Raw genomic sequence first — 22,040 nt, forward strand, 5'->3', positions numbered from 1 at the left:
TCATCGTGTTTGTAAATTCTGCCTAAGTCAGTCCAGCCCAACAGAGCATAATTCTCCTGACTGGTGACCTCTGTCTCACCCCTCTTCTTCCTTTCTCTAGGAATGTCTATGTCTGTGTGTGTGTTTGTGGTGTGTGTAGGTTGTGTGTGTGGTGTATATGTGTGTTCTCTCAGTGACTGCCCCTCTCGAGTGCACAGTGACCAACATTTCATGAGTCTCCCCAAGGCCTGCACGCGCTCCTACAGGAATGCTAGTGGCTGGGCCTCTCCTGAGAGAGGGGAAGGCCCCCACCTGCCCCAGGCCTGATGGCTTGTGGAGCACCTTGGGCTTTGATAAAGATGCCCCAGTTGTGGATTGACTGAAATCAGTGGATCAACTTCAACAAATTCAGTGGACAAGACGCCTTTGCAGAGCCATGCTTCTCAGATGTTAGTGCCCAAGGGGCTAACCAGGGAGTCTGGATGAGATGTGGGCCTGGGCTGGGTCACAACGATGCTGCATGTCTTTCAACCCCCACCCCATGTTGCCCACACCACACTGCCACTGCTTGTCTATGTCCACACGCAGAGTGGCGAGTGTATAAAGATGAAAAGCAATGTGTACACACAGAAAAAATAAAAAGGTGGTGACTTTAGTGGGACATATAGATGGACTAAAACATCCATCGTGTCTTTCCCTCAGGATGATGGAATTTTTTTCCTGATGTTTGTCCACAGTGAGCACGTATTGCTTCTGGAACACAAGCGGCACAAGGTACTTGTAGAAATAGTCACAAATTACACAGTTCTCGGAGAGAAGACTGGAATACTTTGCCTTACATCAAGAAAAATTGTTTGGGATGTTTATAATATTAAAGTATGCGTCGGCCAGGCGCAGTGGCTCATGCCTGTAATCCCAACATATTGGGAGGCCAAGGTGGGCAGATCACCTGAGGTCAGGCGTTCGAGACCAGTCTGACCAGTATGATGAAACCCCATCTCTACTAAAAATACAAAAATTACTGGGCGTGGTGGCGCACGCCTGTAGTCCCAACTACTCGGGAGGCTGAGATAGGAGAATCGCTTGAATCCGGGAGGCGGAGGTTGCAGTGAACCAAGACTGTGCCAGTGCACTCCAGCCTGGGCAACAAGAGTGAAACTCTGTCTCAAAAAAAAGAAAAAGAAAAAGTAAAAAGAAAATACCATAATTACCTAATACCAAAATACCCCATCTCTGAGTTTTGGAAGAAAACTGCATTCCTACATGACTTATTGGGGGGGCAAATAACAATCAGGTTAGCGTGAATGCACCCTTAGTCAACCTACAGGGCCCCCAGGAGACTGGGTCTCAGTGATCAGGGAGGTTAACTGACAGCGCCGAGGGTGAGGGAGATTGAAGGGACTAATTAACTAACAGCTTCTGTCTGCACGGGTTCACTGAGTGTCACCCACTGGGCTTCTTTACTCTGCTATCCCTGGTCATAGTGGTGTCAGCTTTACTCCAAATTCTCAGCTGAGGAACCCAGCAAGCTGACCGGATCTGCAGGTGAGGACTTGGCTAGAGACGGGTATCGGTATTTTCACAACCCCAGCTGATTGGATAAGAATGAGGCTGGAAAGAAACAGGAAACACCCGCCAGCAAGAGGCCACAGGGCAGGCTGGGACAGTAATCTGAACCACTGACGGCTTTCCCACCATTAACAACGATCGTAAATGGGCTTTTTGTTTACTTCGATGGATTATTAACTTTTAGGTAACACTGAGGTTTGATCTTGAAGATGTGAAAACACACCCTTGAAAATTTCATTGCTTTCTAGGATATTGCAATGCTGTTACAAATAAGTGTGAAGAAAACAAAGAGAAGAAGAAAATTCCAAGATGACACATAATTAAAAACTACCACCTGTGACAAATAAAACATATTTAAGCATGGTATTTGTCAAGAGACTCCTTTTCTTCCTACCGGCACTTGGACTGGAATGAGAAAGAAGGCAATAGGCTTGTTTGTTAAAGCACACAGCTTGCAAACTTTATTAAGATAGTTGTGAAAGCATATCATTAAAATAAACAGATCACCAGAAAATGTTATCAATAAATAGATTATTTTACCTGAAGAGACTTGTACAGATAAATGTCTTGCATAGATTTCCAACAGCTCAGGATGAACATATGAGAATCCTTCCTTAAGCACAGGTGGATAAAGGTATGCAAAGAATAACAAAAATAACTGTAATACAAGCAGGCTGCATGATCAAAACAGGGAGTGCATTATTTCCTGAGCAATAGTTGCTTTTGAACACAGCTTAGTGCTTCTGCTCTGAAATACAATATCACACCAACAGAGGAAGGAACCCAGCATACTCCTCTTTGCCCCAGCGTCTGTGCTGGAAAAGCAGCACCTGTCCTGGCCCTCTGAGGTCCCTCCCACTTCAACCGCAGAAATTCTGGAAGATATCGGCCGCCTCCACCCAGTCCTGGAAGCAGGCCAGCCCCCGCTCCCGGATCTGCTTCCGCCCTTTGTTGGTGATGACCTCCCCATTTTGTTTCACAATCACAAGCTTGGGGATGGCTGTGACGTTGTACCTCTTCCTCAGCTCACTGCAGGAGAGAAGAGTGGTACCGAAGTTAGCACTTCCACATGCACATCTGAAGGGACAGGCCCCCTCCCTCCAACCTGAAGTACAGCCAACTTGGAGGAAGCCACCGGGAGCCCCACCCTGCCTGCTCCTGCTTTCCCTCCTGCTGGGGTGGGGGCTCCTTTCTTCTTGGTGCTACTATTTCTTTTTCTTTTTTTGAGACGGAGTTTGGCTCTTGTTGCCCAGGCTAGAGTGCAATTGTGTGATCTCGGCTCACTGCAACCTCCACCTCCCACATTCAAGCGATTCTCCTGCCTCAGCCTCCCAAGTAGCTGGGATTACAGGTGTGTGCCACCACGTCCAGCTAATTTTTTTGTATTTTTAGTAGAGACGGGGTTTCACAACGTTAGCCAGGCTGGTCTCGAACTCCGGGCCTCAGGTGATCTGCCTGCCTTGGCCTCCCAAAGTGCTGGGATTACAGGCATGAGCCACCACGCCCAGCCGTGGTGCTACCATTTTTCTAACCCAGTTCCACCCCAGAGAGCTGCCTGCAGCAGTGAACTCTCCATATCTGTGCTACTCAATCCGGTGGCCACCGGCCACATATGGCTGGGAGAGCTCAGAATGTGGCTAGTGTGCCCGAGGAACTGAAGTTTTCGTTTTTAATTTTAATTAACTTTTAATTTAAATTTAAATTGTCACAAGTGGTTAGTGGCTACCAGATTGCATAGTGCAGGTCTGAACCCACAAATAAACCCAGTAATTTTTTATGTCCTCTACATCTCAAGGGGTTGAAAAATATCAGGTACATATAATGGTAAAAGTTAAAATTCCAGCCAGGTGTGGTGGTTCACACCTGTAATCCCAGCACTTCAGGAGACTGAGGTGGGAGGATGACTTAAGCCCAAGAGTTCAAGACTAGCCTGGGCAACATAGTGAGACCTTGTCTCTACAAAAGTTAAAAAATTAGCTGGGCGTGGTGGCACACACCTATAGTCCCAGCCACTTGAAAGGCTGAGGTGGGAGGCTCGCTTGAGCACAGGTCAAGGCTGCAGGGAGCCGTGTTAGTGCCTCTACATTCCAGTCTGGGCGACAGACCCCATTTCTAACAACAACAACAAAAAAAGTTAAAATTCCATGAGTTCTAAATACATCTAGAGTCTCATTTGACTTTCTACTCCACAAATTCAATGATGTACCAGTTGCCATTATAATGATGAGAGGTTTCTTAGCTTCATTTTATATCATTTACATTTACGGTATCTATAATCTGATGAGTGGTCTTTTTACAAAATTATTTGTACTCATTTAAGGAAATGAGCATCTGCCTTCTTGGTTTTGCAGTTCTTGGGATCTTCACTGGGATTAAACCCTCAAGACAGGGCAGCCGAGTAAAATCCCTTTCCTGTTTACCATGGCCAGGTCACGAGGGCCTCACAGGGACAGTAACCAGATTTCCTCGATCTGTCACCCTCAGGATTGTGAACCTAAGTGGAAGGAAAAACCCATTTGAGACTCTCCTATTAGCAAATCTCCCCTTTGACATGTCCATCAAGCTCTTCCTGCCACTTTCTGGCATCCAGATCAAAAACACACCATCATTCAAGCAGGAAAAGATACAGTGTCCCCTGTGCTCAACAGAGAGAGAAGATGCTTTGTCTCCAAACATCTATGAAGCATGACAAAATCAATCATATTCTCAGTCACAAAGGAAGTCTTAATGAATTTCAAGTGGTCAATAACATATAGATCACTTAATGAGACCAAAGGTAATGGAACTGGACACCAATAGAAATCATTTTTGAGGCCGGGAGCAGTGGCTCAAGCCTGTAATCCCAGCACTTTGGGAGGCCAAGGTGGGCAGATCATGAGGTCAGGAGTTTGAGACCAGCCTGGCCAGCACGGTGAAACCCTGTCTCTACTAAAAATACAAAAAATTAGCCAGGCATGGTGGCACACACTTGTGGTCCCAGCTATTGGGGAAGCTGAGACCAGAGAATTGCTTGAACCTGGCAGGCGGAAGTTGCAGTGAGCCAGGATCACGCCACTGCACTACAGCCTGGGTGACAGAGTGAGACTCCGTCTCAAAAATAAAAATTAAAAAGCAAAGATTTCTTTTTTGGTTGTTTTTGTTTTTGTTTTTTGAGATGGAGTCTCACTCTGTTACCCAAGCTGGAGCGCAGTGGCATGATCTCAGCTCATTGCAAGCTCCGCCTCCCAGGTTCACACCATTCTCCTGCTTCAGCCTCCCAAGTAGCTGGGACTACAGGCACCCGCTACCATGACCAGCTAATTTTTTTGTAATTTTTTAGTAGAGATGGGGCTTCACCGTGTTAGCCAGGATGGTCTCAATCTCCTGACCTCGTGATCCGCCTGCCTCGGCCTCCCAAAGTGCTGGGATTACAGGCCTGAGCCACCGCACCCAGCCAAAAAGAAATCATTTTTAAGAATGAGTTTTAAAACTAACTATATGTTATGTGGGAAATAGCAATGCAGATGACAAAATATTTAAAACAGAACAACATGGAATATACTACAAATCCCAAGCTGTAAACACAATTAAACACACTTAGGAAGCTGTAGCCTTAAACACGTTTATCCAAAACTTGTATATGGATGACTTATGGATCTAATTCAAGAAACTAAAAAAATAAGGATGGCACAAACACAAAGAAAGTAGAAAGAAGGCAGAATAAGATTGAGAACAAAAATTACTGAAATAATTTTTGTTCCAACAAGAACTATTTTTTTGTTGGACCAACAAAAACCAACATGGGGTGAGCAATAAAACCTAATCTGGTTCTTAGGAAACACTAAAATGTGAAACAAATGTCTACTGAGCCTGGGCGCAGCGGCTCACACCTGTAATCCCAACACTTTGGGAGGTCAAGGTGAGAGCATCACTTGAGCCCAAGAGTTCAAGACATACCTGGGCGATGTGACAAGATCCTGTCTCCACAAAATAAAAAAAAATTAACCAAGTGTGGTTGTGCACATCTGTAGTCCCAGCTACTCAGGAAGCTGAGGCAGGAGGACTGCTTGAACCCAGGAGTTCAAGGTTGCAGGGAGCTGTGATCGCACCACTGCACTCCAGCCTGGATGACAGTGCAAGACCCTATGTCTAAAAAGAAAATCTACTGAGACTGAGCAAGGGAAAAGAGAGAAGGCACAAGAATATAAAAAATCAGGCCAGCCTGGTCATTACACAGGCCCAGTATGGACTGAACCTTCTTGAGGGGACACTAGTGGGAGGGTTGTGGCCTTTCTGGGGATGCATGACCCCTGCCAGGAAAGGCCTATTCCCCAAAGAACCAGTGGACACAGCCCCCACCCTGGCAACTCCGGACCTGCTTCCTGTGGTGTCCAATGACTCACCTGGGGAGGGAAAGGAAAGGTGGGAAAAAATAAACATGTAAACTATTCTCTAAAACCTATCATGCGTAGTGAAAAAAAGACACAGCAGAGACCACTCAGTCAAAACTGTATTTGCAGAACTGAGAAAGTCATGTCTCAAACACAGAGCAGATGTGAATTCAGGTCAAACTGCAGGTTTAGGAGACACCAGCTCCTTCACGAACAGCCACGAGTGCTCACAACAGGGGAGGCTCGTGTGGAACTCGGCTGGATGGAGCCTGCACAGGTCAATGAACGACAGCAGTGGCCATGAAAGATGTGGCAGAGATGTCCCTCTCTAGCACCTTAAGAATCCTGCCCAACACCTAAATTTTTTTAGATGGAGTCTCACTCTTTCGCCCAGGCTGGAGTGCAGCGGCGCAATCTCGGCTCACTGCAAGCTCCGCCTCCCGGGTTCACGTTTTTTGTATTTTTAATAGAGACAGCGTTTCACTGTGTTAGCCAGGATGGTTTCAATCTCCTGATCTCGTGATCCGCCCGCTTCAGCCTCCCAAAGTGCTGGGATTACAGGCGTGAGCCACCACACCCGGCCGCACAACACCTAAAATTTAAAATGCCTAAGCAATTAGCTTTTCCCGAAGGCATAAAACAAAAATGTGTGGCCAGGTGCAGTGGCCCACACCTGTAATCCTAGCAATTTGGGAGGCCAAGATGAGTGGATCACCTGAGGTCAGGAGTTCCGAGGTCAGCCTGGTCAACATGGTGAAACCCTGTGTCTACTAAAAATACAAAAATTAGCCGGGTGTGGTGGTGGGCACCTGTAATCCCAGCTACTGGGGAGCCTGAGGCAGGAGAATCCCTTGAACCCGGGAGGCGGAGGTTGCCGTGAGCCAAGACCGCGCCACTGCACTCTAGCCTGGGCAACAAAAGTGAAACTCCATCTCAGAAAAAAAAAAAAAGAAAGAAAGAAAAAGAAAAAAGTGAAGAAAAGAGAAACAATCAAGTAGCTCTTTGCATAAAGACTACAGCAAAATGGCCAGCAGCCTGATTTAAGCTCTTTATCCAGCAGTTTTGGCAAATGGGTTATTTCAGCATCTGTACTTTGGGCAGTGGGACAGGGCAGGGCTGCACACGTCACTTCCAGAAGGGAAAGCAGACTGTCCGGCTGGGGCCAGACCAGGTGGGACTCTGTCATCCCAGGAACCTGGAACCTCCTCCCCAAGGTCATGAGAACTCCTTGGAGGGCTGCTGCAGGTGGGTCGTGAAGGGGATGGGATGCCAGCAGCAGCAGCAGTATCTCACCTACAGATTCCTGAGCACCCCCAGGTTCCACAGCGTCTGCATTCCTGAGAGATTCCCAACTGACACGGGTCCATGCACCAACCTTTGACCAGCACTGTCAGGAACAATGTGGGGTCCCAGGAGCAGCAACACCAACATCACCAGGAAACTCATCAGAAACACAGTCTCCCCACCCCTGACGCTGGGGCGGTGCCCGAGATCCGGTGGTTTATGCTCGCTCAAGTTGGCCAGCCCCGCGGCTGTCTTCCAGGGCTTTCTGCATTCCCTGCACCAACTGGGAGGAGGTAGGAGAGAGCGAGCGGAGAGGAGGCTGCCCCTGACAGCACGGGAGGTACAGGCCTATGGTTTGCTGCGCTCAGCATCTGTCACCCTCCTTGGGAAACCATGTCTCCTTCATTTTCTGGCATGAACTAGCTGTGTGTCATGGGCAAGCTAGTTAACCTCCTGCACCTCGGGTTCCTCATCTGCACCACGGGAATAACAGAACCCACCTCCTGGAGTTGCTGTGAGGATTAAATAAGTAGCTTGATGAAGAATGAGGCCTGGCACATAGTAAGTACTTGAGAAATGCTAGCTGTTCTCACTGCGTGGGAAAGGCCCACCTCCAGTTCCACCTGGGCCAACTGCGCAGTCAGCTTATCTGGCGGCCCCGGTTACACTTCCTAGTACACAAATGGGGAACTAGCCGAATCAGAATCCGCGAGGCTTGGTGCGGCACCTGGCTGTGTGCGGGGAAAGAGGAAGGTATGGGAATGTGCAGTCTGAGACACGGCAGCCATTCTGCCACCGTGAGGAGACACAGGATTTGCCAGGCAGCCACTGCCTGTAGCCTGAGCAAGGGGCAGACATTGCAGAAGACAAGCCACAAAGCGTCATCCTCAGTGGCCTCAACTTTCCCTTGAAACCATCTTCTGGTTGATGGGTGTTTCATTAAAGCCAGCCCATAACCTTTACTGTTTAAGCTCTTTGAGTTGTTCTCATTGTTGTTGTTTTAATCACTTGCAACATTAAATCAAGCTCTGACATAGGGGGATGCAGAGCAGGCTGGGCTTTGAGGAATGAGGGAGGCTTGAGGTAGTCATTTCACTGATATTCCAAGAGACACTCAGTACCAGTCCTCAAATCCCCAGGCCAGCAGCCTCTGCCTGGGGACAAATGTAACCTTGGAGCTGCCATGAGAGGCAAAGAACCACATTTTTTCCCTAATGTCATCTCAATCCCCTCTGGGCCCTGAGCTGTGTCCACAGAGAAAAGAACTTGTTTCTAGAGGAGAGAATGTTGTCATGGTAATAACTTAGGACTTCAAGCCTTTGGGGAAAATCCAAGAGCCCGGTTCCTCCTTGTCCTCAGCGCTGCTGCAACCAACGTTGGTCCCTGCCTTCAGCGAACACAGCCACATCCTTGTGGCTGGCATAAACCACACTTCTGGGTTGCCATAGCAACTCCTGACTCTAGTCTCTGTTATCTCAGCCAGGAGCAGGCTGTGGCCAAGCAAATCTCTCTGCAGAACTGTCTTTAGCTCACTTGCTCCAACCACTCACCAAACACACTCCCTGGGGATGCCAGGCACCGAACCATATCTGGCTCCGTCCTGTGGGCAGTGGAAACTCAGGAAACCCCCGGAGAGTTGGAGCAAGAGCCCATCAGATGGGAACACCAAGGCCCTGCAGACCTCTTAGGGGAATATTCTAAAGCTCCAGAACCTGAGTGAAGGAAACAGCAATGAGTAGAAAGACAGAGAAGGATCTGGAAGCCGCAAAATCAGTGGATTCAGAGGCTGTGTTGAGACCAGAGGGCCCAGGAGGCAGTGGGAAAACAGAGCTGGAGAGGGTCAAGGGATGGAAAGGCAGAGTCAGGAATCCTTGGCACAAGCACTGATTCTTCCCCCACTGAGCCATTCCCTACCCGAGAAATGAAGCCCTTTTTTTCAGCCAGTTTTTCCTTTTCCATCAGATCTAAACTTGTCGGCCTGGAAGTTGAGGCACACCGCACCACCAGCCATGGCCAGGAGGCAGTGTTGAGAGCCTGAGCAGCCAGGAGGAACGGACAGCCTCCTCCAGTGCTCTTTGGGGTCCACTGACGTTCTGGAGGCCAAGTAGGGATGACAGCTGTTATGAGACAATCGTTATAATAAAATCAGATAAAATCACCATTGATCATGTCTTTCGTGAACAGCAGCATGTAATGGGAATTCCTGCTGGTGAATCTAGAACTTGTTACTTCATTCTTGGACAAATAATGAGTTTTACTCATAAACCCAGTAGTGCAGGCAAGAAAGAGAGGGCAGGATGGAACCTCATCCTGAAAACATGCCTCCAGGGCGTGCTGGCATGTGTCACCGCAGCTGTCCCCACATTAAGGCTTGGCACCTCCTCCTAGCCCACCTGCACTGGGGCATTTAGAGAACTGCTAGCCCCGGCCACACACCCGCATCTCTACTTTCAGGGACATTATAGTAAACAGTTGCCTCTCAGGGGGCTGAAGGCAGTCGTCACTGCTGTGTTGAGTGTATCCTGCAGGGTACACTGAAAAGCTGAGATCTACACAGCTTAGGGGACAAGGTGAGGGCTCCAGGCCTCCTCTCCCTGCAGGTGCACCTGCCTCTAGCCACGCCAAGAGTAACTCCCAAGGGCGCCATTCTGTGATCTCTCTGGAAGCAGCCATTTTTCTTCTCCTCCCTTGACTCAGGTGATTTACCAGGAATTCAGTGGAAGGAGGGTGATGAGCTCAGGCCTCTGAGGAAAGGAAGCACGAGGCCCTGTGACCCTGTACCTGCCAAGTGGAGCTCCCATAATGCCACCCACCTGGGCCCCACCTCTCCACAGCACCAACCACAAAGTATTGTGTTCTGCACACATTAGCAACTTCCCAAAATGCCCCTGAAGCCTTTGTGCATTTCTTTGTGCTTCTTGGCGGTGGCTATTTCCATTTTCCTCATGATCTGATTCCACAAATCCAGGATAGGATAAGCAGAATTTAGGGCATAGCTCCAACAATTCCCACAGAATATCCCACTTCCTAGCTTACACATGACAACAACAGGGTTAAGGAAGTTCAGTGTGGAAAGGGGTAGGGACAAACAGCTAAGTTTACAAAAAGAAAAATCCCTCCCAGGCCAGTGAGGCTGAGAAGATTGGAGCGCACCGCCGACCCACGTCAGGCAGCTCGCTGCCTCCAGCTGGAGCTCCCCGGCTTGACCAGAGCATCACAAACAGAAGAGCGGTGTGCATGGACGAGGCCTGCTTTAAACCTAAGTCTGGACTCTTACACCATAGGAGACCACAGGAGACCCACCCCAAAAGCAGAACAATCAATCCCCGTATGCCCCTCTCTGCCAGTCCCTACCTGCTCCTTTCCAACAGCTAGAGTAATAAAGTTTACAGTAATGAGTTTTATGCCTCTCTAGTGATGAAATTCCATCAGCGTCGGTAAAAACGAAACCGCAAAGGTGGCCAGCACCTGAGTTCCTGCCAGCCCTGGAGTCCCCGTCCCTCCCTCCCAGCACACCAACCACGGCCTGCACTGTGGGTGCCTGTCACAGAGCTGATGTCCTCGCAGGTCATCCCTCATCCCTGCATCCAGACACCGGGTCGTGTCCCTGTGCTTCCTGCCCACTAACTGGGAGGATGACGCAGCGGCGCCCGGAGTTCAGGGCTGACTGGGCCGGCGGTTCCCGGAGCCGAGCCACGAACCCACAGCATCAACACCGTTGCGAGCTCCTTCGCAACGCAGATTCCCGCAGCTCCAGACCCTAAGCAGAAATGGGCCCGCGTCCATGCTCCACGAGCCCCGTGGGGGTGTCGATGCCCTGGCTTTTCGAATCTGGTCTGCACCCTCCCTGGTCTCCAAGGGAGGCTGAAACTGAGACTGAGGGTGATTTACCCGAGTCCGGACGTGAACCAAGAGACGGGGAGGTGGTGGGGGAGTGGGGCGTCATAAAGAGCTCCCCAGTGCAGAGTGGGAGGCCTGGGGGAAGACGGGGGCGACGCGCCCGGAGGCCCCCCCCAGGACCCCCACTCACTGCCGGTAGGGGTCATGGAAGGGCAGCGCCAGCCAGGTGCCATGCAGCTCGCGCATGAAGTTCAGCATCTCCTGGGAGCTGTCGTCGGCTGACACGAAGACTACTTCGAAAGGCGCAGGCCGCCGCGCCTCGGCCACTAGCGCCGTGTAGAAGTCGCAGAGCAGCTGCGTGAAGTCGCGGCTCGGCCCGCATCGGGCCGCCGCGAAGTACAGTGCCACCACCTTGTTCTGTAGCGCCGCCTCGGCCTCCACCGCCGCGCCCTTACGGGTCACCAGGTGCCGCCCGCCCAGAATGTCAACCATGGCGAGGACGCGCAGCCACCTGAAGCCCGAGGACACCTGCAGGAGGATGATCACTTGCGGGAAGGAGGCGGCGAGCGCCGCGGTGCCCCGCCACTGTCCGCACCGACGGGCGCTGGACTTCTCAAGACCTGCCCGAGATGCGCCCACACCTCGGGCCCGGCCTCGCCCGTAGCTGGGGCAAGAGTGTCAGCGCTGACAATGAGACACTCAGACACCGGAGACGCCAGATGCCTGGGCGACAGCGTGGCACCCGCCTCTGGGAGCCGAGCCCTCAGGTGTCCGCACCCTCCCCCCTCTGCGCCACGCACACATCCCGTACGCTCCACCCACTGCGCCCCGCCCACATCCCGCACCGTCCCCCACTGCGCCTCGCCCGCATCCCCACACTTTCCCCCCACTGCGCCCTGCCCACATCCCTGCACTCTCCACCCACTGCGCCCCGCCCACATCTCCGCACCCTCCCCCATTGAGCCCTGCCCGCATCCACACTGCGCCCGGCCCCCATCCCTGCGCTTTCCACCCACTGCGCCCCGCTCACATCCCCGCACCCTCCCCCACCGAACCCCACCCACATCCCCACACTCTCCTTTAGCTGCGCCTCGCCCACATCCCCACACTCACTCCTCACTGAGCCCCGCGTACACTCCCGCTCCCTCCCCCCACTGCGCCCCGCCCACACTCCCGCGCCCTCCCACTAACTGTGCCCCGCCGACATCCCGCGCCCCCGCCTCCATTCCGACTGCGCCCCGCCCACATTCCCGCGCCCTCTCCCACTGGTTGCCCAGCCCACAGCCGGCACTCTCCCTCCACTGAGCCCCGCCCACATTCCCGCACCCTCCCCTCACTGCGCCCGGCCCACACTCCCGCACTCTCGCTCCACTACGCGCCCCCAGCAGACATCCCGCGCCCCCGCCCCCATCCCCACTGCGCCCCGCCCACACTCCCGCGCCCTCCCGCCCCTGGGTTCTCCCTTCATGGGCTCTCTTCCCAGCGCGTCTACAGTTTCTCCGGACGCAGCGCCCCGCCCTCCGTCCCGCCCCACCTACTGCCTCTTGCGCCTTACCCACACCGTGCTCTTCCTCCTCCTTCACTTCCTCCCACTCCTCGCGCTCCCCTTCAGCGCCCCACGCCACTCCTCCCCAGAAACCCAGCGTTGCTCTCCTTCCCTCCTGGGCTCTCTTCCAGTCTCGCGCTCCCTGCCCGGCCCCGCCGCAAGTGTCCCGCAGCCGTCACCCCAGGGCGTTTGAATCCTGTCTTGGAGATCTTGCCGCGACCCAGCCCCCTGGAAGGGGCATGGGGAGGATGGGACGACGAGGAAGGGGAAGGGTAATTGGGCTTGGAGCGGCCTTGGGCGGGGCAGTAGGGAACCTGAGCTCCGTTGGTTCAGGGTGTTTGCCCCTGACATCCTGTGTCCTGGCCGGGAGGATTCGTGAAGTTCAGGAAGAATTTGGGAGCAGTCCTTACAGAATGTTTTATTTGGAGAACCAAGAGTATTAATTTTTTGGCGAGCACTGTTGTAGGCCCTGGGAATTCAGCAGTGAGAAAAACAGTTGCAACTCCCTGCCAGGCCCGGGCTAGAAGGAGGCAAGCGAGCGAGGCACTAGCTCAGTAATCAGGGTAAATAATGTTTTAATACAATATCTTGAAAAGTCAAAATGAATGCAAAAAAAAGTTTATAATGAACAAAATATCAAAAACTTAAGACAGTGAAGGAAACCAAAATATGCCGTCCTAAAATATGCCGCTTTGGTATCTTATTTTGAGCGAGAGGCACTTTGAAAACAGCAAATGCAGAGAGACCTTCTCCCCTTACCTGTCTAAAGACGGAGCCTCCAAAAGAAACTGTCATAAATTCCCTCCTGGGAGGATGGACTGTTATCACAGCAGAAGTCCACACCACACCTAGACAAACTTTGTCACAAACTCATAAAGACCTATTCATTTTTCCTAAAAATCGGTTACTCTCCCCTAAGTGGCCTACACCAGCTTCCAGTTCCCCTATTCACTGGTTTGGGGGGTTTCACCTATTTTCCTGCAATGCCCCCGTGCAGGTGATATTAAAGATTAATAAATGTGTATTCCCGTTCCCCCCGTTCAACTGCCCTTTGGCAGTTAATTTCATAGAGCCAGCTATGGAACCACGGAAGATAGAGAGAAGGTCTTTGCTCTCCTAAGACAAGATGGATCCCCCACTGACTTTGCACTCCCGTCACGCTCACCGACCCCTGAGTCCTGCCCCTGTGCCTGCCTGGAGCTTACGTTCTAATGGGCACAAAAAAATAAATAAGGAAGATATTTTGCAGGTGCTATGCCAAAAGAAGAGCCACGAGGAAGGGCGCAGGTTTTTGTTTTGTTTTATTTTGGTTTGGTTTTGTTGGTGGTTTGAGGCGGAGGCTCTTGTTGCCCAGGCTGGAGTGCAATGGCTGGATCTCGGCTCACTGCAACCTCCGCCTCCCAGGTTCAAGCAATTCTCCCGCCTCAGCCTCCCGAGTAGCTGGGATTACTGGCGCGTGCCACCACGCCCAGTTAATTTTTGTATTTTTAGTAGAGACGGGGTTTCACCATGTTGGCCAGGCTGGTCTCAAACTCGTGACTTCAGGTGATCCACCCACCTCGGCCTCCTAAAGTGCTGGGATTACAGACTTGAGCCACCGAGGGGCGCAGTTTTAATCTAGCGGTGAGAGGAGTCCGGGAAGGTGAGATTTGCGCTTCCTGAGGACACGCCTGCCGGCGCGGGCTCCCCCTAGTCTCGCCGTTAAATGAACGGAAATTGGCGGACGCCGTTGCCTGCAGGCACAGCCCGTCGGCTCGGTCGCGTAAATGTACTTAGCAGCCAAAGCTGAGTGGAAACGCTGCGGGAGGATTGATTGGCGCTCTTAGGTGAAGCAGGCTGTCAGAGCCCGGATTCGCTGTCCTCTGGGGAAAATGGATAGACAAATCGGAGGAAAAAATTGACAGGAACGGTGAGCAGTATAAATCTTGCATGAGAAGGTCCCTGACTTACGTTAAAACTCAGAGATAAGAGGAATGAAATGCAGCTAAGCTCTCAAAATCATCCAGACTTATTTTGTTTTGTCGTTTTATCCTTGAACACACAATAAGCCAAAGTAGACAGCATTCCTAATTAGCTGACGGTGCCACCCTCCCGAGAAAATCAATAGTCATTCGCGTTAAGCCTGCCTGCGCTGGGGAACTACCCAACCTCCATCCGGGAATGGATCGCACTTCCTGCTGCCAATGTCGGGGCAGGGCGGCTTCCTAGGCATGCAGCCCCTCAGAAGCACGCGGCCCTGCACTCACTTGGGGCTCAGTGTTCTGCGGTTGCAGTCTTTGTTGCTTTGTTTTTTGTTTAGAAACTGAATCTCACTCTGTTACCCAGGCTGGAGTATAGTAGTGGGATCATAGCTCACTGCAGCTTCAAACTCCTGGGCTCCAGGGATCCTCCTGCCTCAGCCTCCTGGGTAGCTAGGACTATAGCCACAAGCCACTGTGCAAAGCTATTTTTTAAAAAAATTTTTGTGGAGATGGCGGTCTCCCTATGTTGCCCAGCCTGGTGATTTTTTTTTTTTAAATGGTGTGTCGGTTGTGGCCCAGGCTGGAGTGCAATAGCATGATCTCAGCTCACTGCAACCTCCGCCTCCTGAGTTGAAGCTATTCTTCTGCCTCAGCCTCCCGAGTAGCTGGAACTACAGATGTGTGCCACCATGCCTGCCTAATTTTTTTATTTTTAGTAGAGATGGGGTTTCACCATATTCACCAAGCTGGTCTAGAATTCCTGACCTCATGATCCACCCGCCTCAGCCTCCCAAAGTGCTGGGATTACAGGCGTGAGCCACTGCACCCGGCTGAAATTCTTAATTTATCTTTGAATTTGTGTGGTATATGAGAGGTCTTGGACAGTGGCACATATATGAGTGTTTGGACCCTAGCTCATGTGTGCTCCCACCTGCCGCTGCCTCCCTACCTCCCCAAGACAGATTCTTCTCCTTCTCCTTCTTCTCCTTCTTCTCCTTCTCCTTCTTATTATTATTTTGAGAAGGAGTCCCACTCTGTCACCCAGGCTGGAGTGCAGTGCTGTGATCTCAGCTCACTGCAGCCTCCACTTCCTGGGTTCAAGCAATTCTCCCTGCCTCAGCATCCTGAGTAGGTGGGACTACAGGTGCCTGCCACCACACCCAACTAATTTTTGTATTTTTAGTAGAGACAGGGTTTCACTATGTTGGCCAGGCTGGTCTTGAACTCCTGACCTCAGGTAATCTGCCCACCTCAGCCTCCCAAAGTGCTGGGATTAAAGCAGTGAGCCACTGTGCCCAGCCCAAGACAGGTTCTTGACTGCTCAATCCTCCCCCTCCCTTTGGTGTCCTGGGCCACACCTGGGCTCCCCATCTCCACCTCCACCCAGGAACCGCTAGTGTCCTCTATGGTCAGTGGGGTCCCAGGTGGTGGGGGGAAGACTGACGTCTGATGCCTTTGCCCCACAAGGTCTCAGGGTGGGTACGGCATAGGAATAGCTGGTGGCCTGCATGCCCACCAGGTCACTGGGCAGGGCCCCCAGACAAGGGTGAAAGTTGACATTCACCCTGTGCCCAAAAAAGTGTGACATTCAATGGCAAATAAAAGACCATGCTAGAAAGAGAAAAGCTTTTGCATGTTAGTGCATTTTCTGGCACCTTCCTTTCCTGGAAGGAATGGGCACTGCATTTCCATTGCTGGGGAGAGCAGCCCAGTCAGTGTTAAAGGAAAAACCAAACTCTGTAAGCTATTTGAAAGAGGTTTACTCTGAGCTAGTATGAGTGACCACAGCCCAGGGAAAGACATAAACTGAAAAAGCCTTGAGTCAGTGGTCCCAGGGCAGTTACATCGCAACTCTGTCTTACACATTTCAGGGAAGTAGAAGTTACCAAAAAGTCATAAATCGGTACGTGAAGATTAGACATTGATTTGGCCCAAAAAGGCAGAACAGCTTAAAGTGGGGGCTTACTGGTCATAGGTTGCTCCAGAGTCTTCAATTTGCAATTGGTTAAAAGAGTAAAACTTTGTCTAAAAATTTTGAGTCAGCAGAAAGGAATGTTTTCAGTTAAGATAAGGAAGTCTGTTAACCAAACCACTGGGTCAGAGTGACCCATGGGGTGTATGACTTAATCCTTGCCTGACATGGACTTAGGTCCTATTTATCATTTGGTACCATATTGTCACATAGGGTTTGTTTTGTCTTATGATCTCTATTTTAACATTTATGCTGGTCAGTTCTGCCTAAACTCCAAGAGGGAGGGCATGTAACAAGGCATGAGTCCAACCTCCCTTCCCATTGTGGCCAGGAATTTGGTTTTTAACTTTTTTCTGGGATCTTCTTGGCCAACAGGGGGTCTGTTCAGTGAGTAGAGGGTTAGGATTTTATATTTAGTTTATATCAGGGACCTGGGTGAAGCGAGTAAGCCCTCCAGGGAGATGTGATCATGGGGGAACGGAGTCAGCCACCCCATCCCAGATTCTCTTTGGATGGCTCTGAGCGGCTGTGTGTAAACAGCAAGGAAGAGGGGTCTTCCTCAGATGTGTGCCCCAGAGACTCCAGAATAGCTCAGCCTGGCTCACTCAGCTCCACCTGTAAAGGGCATTCTCGAGGGTCATTGCTGACTCTTCCGGGGCAACCAGTCTTCAAATGGACTTTTGCAAACCCCTTCCTATTGCAGAAAGCCTGCATCATTTGCCTCCAAATGCTATCCCCCGACCTCTCCCTGGGCAGGGAGTGGGCTGCAGGGGCCACAGGATGCAGCAGGAAGCCCTGCGTTCTCCCACCGCTGCTGGAGCCAAGTTCTCCTTCATGTTTCCCGCTGTACGACACACACAGGAACACTCATAAATGTAGTCCTGGAAACAAGATTAGGTGGCCCCTACTTTGCTAGCTGAGATATGCAAAGTCACTTTCATACCAAACCTCCTTCCAGGGCATCTAAAGGTGACACGAGTGGGGGCATCTGTAAGCAGCTTTACTTGCCTCGGACACCCACAGGGAAACTGGGCAGCCAGTCCCACTCCAGATGCTGGCCCGCGAGACCCCAGTGAAGGCTCCCTCAGGCCTGCCCTCCCTCCCTGAGCCCTTCTCCCCACCCCACTGCCCCTGATTTAAGGGTAGTCTTTTCTGCATTTCCTCCCGAGAGCATGATAATAACTCACTGCTCGACCAACTTCAGACAGGCTCCTCCGGCACTCTTTTCAACTAGGCCTCGTCCTTGGACCCCGTGCTCAGCCTGCCTGAGCCAGTCTTAACAAAGAATCCTGTAAAGTCCTCCTCTGCCCTTGGTATCCAATCACCCTGGTCTGTCTGCAGCAAGTGTCCTGTTAAGTTAGTTTAGCAAGATACCCCCTACCATCAAGGTCCCCTCTATTTTCCATCTGCCAGCCCCCCACCTCCACCCTGTTTCTCGGCTGTAAACCCCCACTTGTCCTTGTGTTGGGAACTGTGCTTGGTGCTTTCCTTTTGCAGTAGTACTGAACAGAGTCTTTTGCCTTGGATAGTATTCAGTTCTCTTTTTCATTAACAGTTATGAAGGGCTGTGACACCTTGCTTGGCTTTTAGCCTTGACATAGACTAAAAGGCAGAGGCTTCCAGAGCTCATGCTGGATGGCTGGGCAGATGGGGTCTTCAGAGACTCTCCAGGGAGGTATGGCTCTGCCTTTGTACTCAGCATGCAAGCCCCCCGGACTTCTGAAGAGGCGTATTTCTCCTTAGAGAAACTCTCCCTGAATGTGGGTATTTCATAAGTTCTTGGACCAGTTCCGCTCTTCTTGCTTTTCGTCGACATACATTGAATCGCTTCTCCCTGGCAAAAGAGCAGCATGTGAAGAAAATGTGATCCTTGGTGGTTTGACGTGAAATTGACTTTTTCTTCTAGCAACACTTATGAATATTCAAATACACTTATGGAAAAAATTTTTTGCACTGATCAGCGTAACAAACAAATTAGACATCCCAGTGTGCAAATATAACTTTTTGAATTTCCTGGTTTTAAATATTCCAGTGGCCAGGATACGCTATCCAGAGGAAACAGGACTGTCTCAGCTGACCAGGGCCCTTGCCGGCTAATAGAATCATACATACCTTGTTTCTTCATGAGGCTGCTTGGCCGGGTTCCAATCCACCAGGAGTTCATCTTGTATCATAGTTGATGGATCCCGTATCTCGTTTCTAAGTTGGAGCATCACTTTGCAGCTCCCAACCAGGGCCAGCCACATAATTTGAAAGGCCCGGTGCAAAATGAAAATGCAGAGCCCCTTGTTCAAAAAGCAGGAAAAGAATGGGCCAGCAAAGGAACTAAAATACACAAAGGCTTTTCCCTTTCTTCCGTGGTCTCTCTTTTGACCGATCATGGTGTTTTTATTTGCTACTGAATATCATGCTTTCTTGGGACAGGGTGAGTGTCAACTTTCACACTTGCCCAGGGACCCTGCCGAGTGACATGGTGGGTACACAGCCCACCAGCTGCTTGCATGGCCATGCCCACCCTGAGATACCACAGGTAGTGCAGTAAAAGCATCTGATGTCAACCCCACACCCCACCACACATACACACTCAGGCTCCCACTGACCATGGAGGGCACCAGTGGTTGCTGGGTGAGGGTGGGGATGGGGAGGCCATGTGGGGCCCAGGACACCAAAGGGAGGGAGATGAGCAGTCAAGAATGTGCCTGGGGGAGGTAGCGAATCAGCAGCAGATGGGAGCACACATGAGACAGGCTCCAAGTGCTCACATATGCTCCACTGTGCGATGAGACCTCACTTATACCACACAAATTCAAAGATAAAATAATTAAGAATTTTTTTTTTTTTTTTTTTTTTTTGGAGACAAGAGTCTCACTCTGTCACCCAGGCTGGAGTGCAGTGGCATAATCTTGGCTCACTGCAACCTCCACCTTCCAGGTTCAAGTGATTCTCCTGCCTCAGCCTCCCAAACAGCTGGGACTACAGGTGCCCACCAACATGCCTGGCTAATTTTTTGTATTTTTAGTAGAGACGGGGTTTCTCCATGCTGGCCAGGCTGGTCTCGAACTCCTGACCTCAAGTGATCTGCCCCCCTTGGCCTCCTAAAGTGCTGGGATTACAGGCATGAGCCACCATGCCCGGCCTGATAAAATAATTAAGAATTTCAAGACAGCAACCACAGAGCACTGAGGCCTCCGCAGGGCTGCATGGCCATGAAGCCACCCTGCTCCAGCATTGGCAGCAGGAAATACAGTCCATGCCTGGATGGAGGCTGGGTTAGTTCCTCAGGGCTGCTGTCACAAAGACAACCTGGGTAGCTCCAAACAACAGCAATGGGCTGTCTCACAGCTCTGGAGGCCAGAAGTCTGAAATCAGGGTGGCACAGGGCCGTGCTCCCTCTGAAACCTTAGGGAATCCTTGCTTGCCTCTTCCTGGCTTCTGACGGCTGTCGCAATCTTTGGAGTTCCTTGGCTTATGGCTGTGTCGCTCCAATCCTAGATCTTCACCGGTCTCCTTTTTATAAGGACACAGTCACATTGGGTCCCTCCAGTGTGACCTAACTTTAACTATTACATCTGCAAGGATCCTGTTTCCAAATAAGGTCACATTTTGAGGTCCTGAGAGTTAGGACTTCAGAACGGTTCATCTTTTGGGGGGATGCAATCCAACCCATATGTTCCACACAGTGAGGTCTAAAACCAGCTGTAACCAAGTGTCTATGTACGGGAACTGGTCTGGGTTCCCTGGCTTACAGGTTACCTTGTGCCATACCTTTGAAATAAGGGACCTGTCCAGGCTTCCTTCTAATGTCCAACCTACCTCTAATGCTGGCCAGTCTATCTTACACAAAGTTTTAAGTTTTCTTGGTGTCATAGTACTCCATAGTCTCCCTTAAATCCTTTTTTGAAATTTTTCAACATAGTTCCTAGTAGTATGGGCCTATTTGTGCCTGACCTATGCTTCTTCAAGACAAAACACCATGCTCCAACCACATGCACACCACCAAACAAAGAACAGGGAAAAAGGGCACACACACACTTTTGCAGTTTGCACCAAACCAAAATCAAAACCAAACTCAGAGTATCCAGAAATCCAAGTCAGGTCAAAACCAAAACCAAAGTATCAAGCAATCCAAGTCAAGTCAAAAACAAAAACCAAAGTGCTGGTACAGGCATACCGTGGGTGATCAGGCCACGCTTCCGCTCAAATGGAGTAGGCAAGTTCCAAGACCAATCCTGTCAAGCAATTCAAACCAAGTCAAAACCAAAACCAAAGTGCCGATAAAGGCACGCCGTGGGTGATCAGGCCACGCTTCCACTCAAATGGAGTGGGCAACTTCCCACAACCGGTCCTGTCAAGCAATTTAAACCAAGTCAAAGCCAAAACCAAAACCAAAGTGGTGATAAAGGCACGCTGTGGGTGATCAGGCCACACTTCCACTCAAACGGAGTGTGCAAGTTTCAAAGACTAGTCTTACCAAGTTTTAGATGTCCAGGCTCCAAGTGCTAGTTCCTTCCCGGTGTTCAGCTACTGCACTGATCCTCCACGGAGGCCTGCAACACACTGCTCTGGCGAGGTGTCCCGCTGGGGTAAATGCCTACCCAGGAGCGCTGTCAGGATCCGCGTTGCTGGGGCTGGTCAGAGTCCCCCGCAGGGGTGTTTACAGGGCAGGCTTAAGCCACCTAAGGAGCTGCCTCGACCATCTGCCAATCACCTCGCTTCCCAGTCTGGGAACCAAGAGATGTAGCAGGAAGAGCTGCAGACAAAACTCCTCAGACACCGAATTAAAGAAGGAAGGCGTTTATTCTGCTGGGGGCATTGGCAAGACTCCTGTCTCAAGAGCCGAGTTCCCCAAGTGAACAATTCCTGTCCCTTTTAAGAGCTAACAACTCTAAGGGGGTACGCGTGAGAGGGTTGTGATCAATTGAGCAAGCAGCGGGTACGTGACTGGGGGCTGCATGCACCGGCAATTAGATTGGAACAAAACAGGACAGGGATTTTCACAGTGCATTTCTATACAATGTCTGTAATCTACAGATAACAGAACCGATTAGACCAGGGGTCGGTCTTTAACTACCAGGCCCAGGGTGTGGCGTCAGGCTGTCTGCTTGTGGATTTCATTTCTGCCTTTTAGTTTTTACTTTTTCTTTCTTTGGAGGCAGAATTTGGGCATAAGACAATATGAGGGGTGGTCTCCTCCCTTACAATCAGCCCTCCTCCCCCACCACAGGCACTTACAAATTCTGGAAATATCACTGCTTTGAGAAAACAAATAGGTTGTCAGGACGAGCGTGTCTAAGGGGAAAATGCTTTTCCCTGGTGGAATGAAAAACATTAAATCACAAGAATTTCTGTCTATGTGCCACCACCTGAAATGGAAAAGTTTTGTTCATTCCACCAGACAAACAGCTGATGTTTGAGTCTTGACCCCGGGTGCAGTGAGGTCCTAAAGCGTATAGCATAATCATCAGCATGGCCCACTGCTGGGGGTGTGGGGAGGAGTGGAGACCAGGAGCCTATGGGCA

The 22,040-nt window shown here is 50.8% G+C and overlaps 1 protein-coding gene across 2 annotated transcripts; it reads right to left on the reverse strand.

Moving 5' to 3' along the window:
- Nucleotides 1–1,979: 1,979 nt before the first annotated feature.
- On the reverse strand, nt 1,980–11,895 carry NXNL2 (nucleoredoxin like 2). 2 transcript variants are annotated; one of them, XM_007969695.3, is made up of 2 exons: nt 11,233–11,895; nt 1,980–2,577 (listed from the first exon to the last, which is right to left on the reverse strand). In XM_007969695.3, exons 1-2 carry the CDS (start codon nt 11,532–11,534, stop codon nt 2,409–2,411), a joined length of 471 nt encoding a protein of 156 aa, XP_007967886.2. In that variant the 5' UTR covers nt 11,535–11,895; the 3' UTR covers nt 1,980–2,408. The 2 variants fall into 2 exon arrangements, 1 of the variants encoding a protein (XP_007967886.2); XR_012094734.1 differs by lacking the exon at nt 11,233–11,895 and adding an exon at nt 3,969–11,212 and having other exon boundaries at nt 2,550–2,577.
- Between the last annotated feature and the right edge of the window lie 10,145 nt (nt 11,896–22,040).

This window comes from Chlorocebus sabaeus, chromosome 12 (genome assembly GCF_047675955.1).
Source record: "Chlorocebus sabaeus isolate Y175 chromosome 12, mChlSab1.0.hap1, whole genome shotgun sequence".
In the NCBI taxonomy this organism is placed as follows: domain Eukaryota; kingdom Metazoa; phylum Chordata; class Mammalia; order Primates; family Cercopithecidae; genus Chlorocebus; species Chlorocebus sabaeus.

Coding starts and splice junctions, on each gene's coding strand:
- NXNL2 (XM_007969695.3), bottom strand. CDS start 11,534: ATGGTTGACATTCTGGGCGGGCGGCACCTGGTGACCCGTAAGGGCGCG. Junction 2,578..11,232: donor TTCCATGACCCCTACCGGCA/GTGAGTGGGGGT, acceptor TCTCTCCTGCAG/TGAGCTGAGGAAGAGGTACA.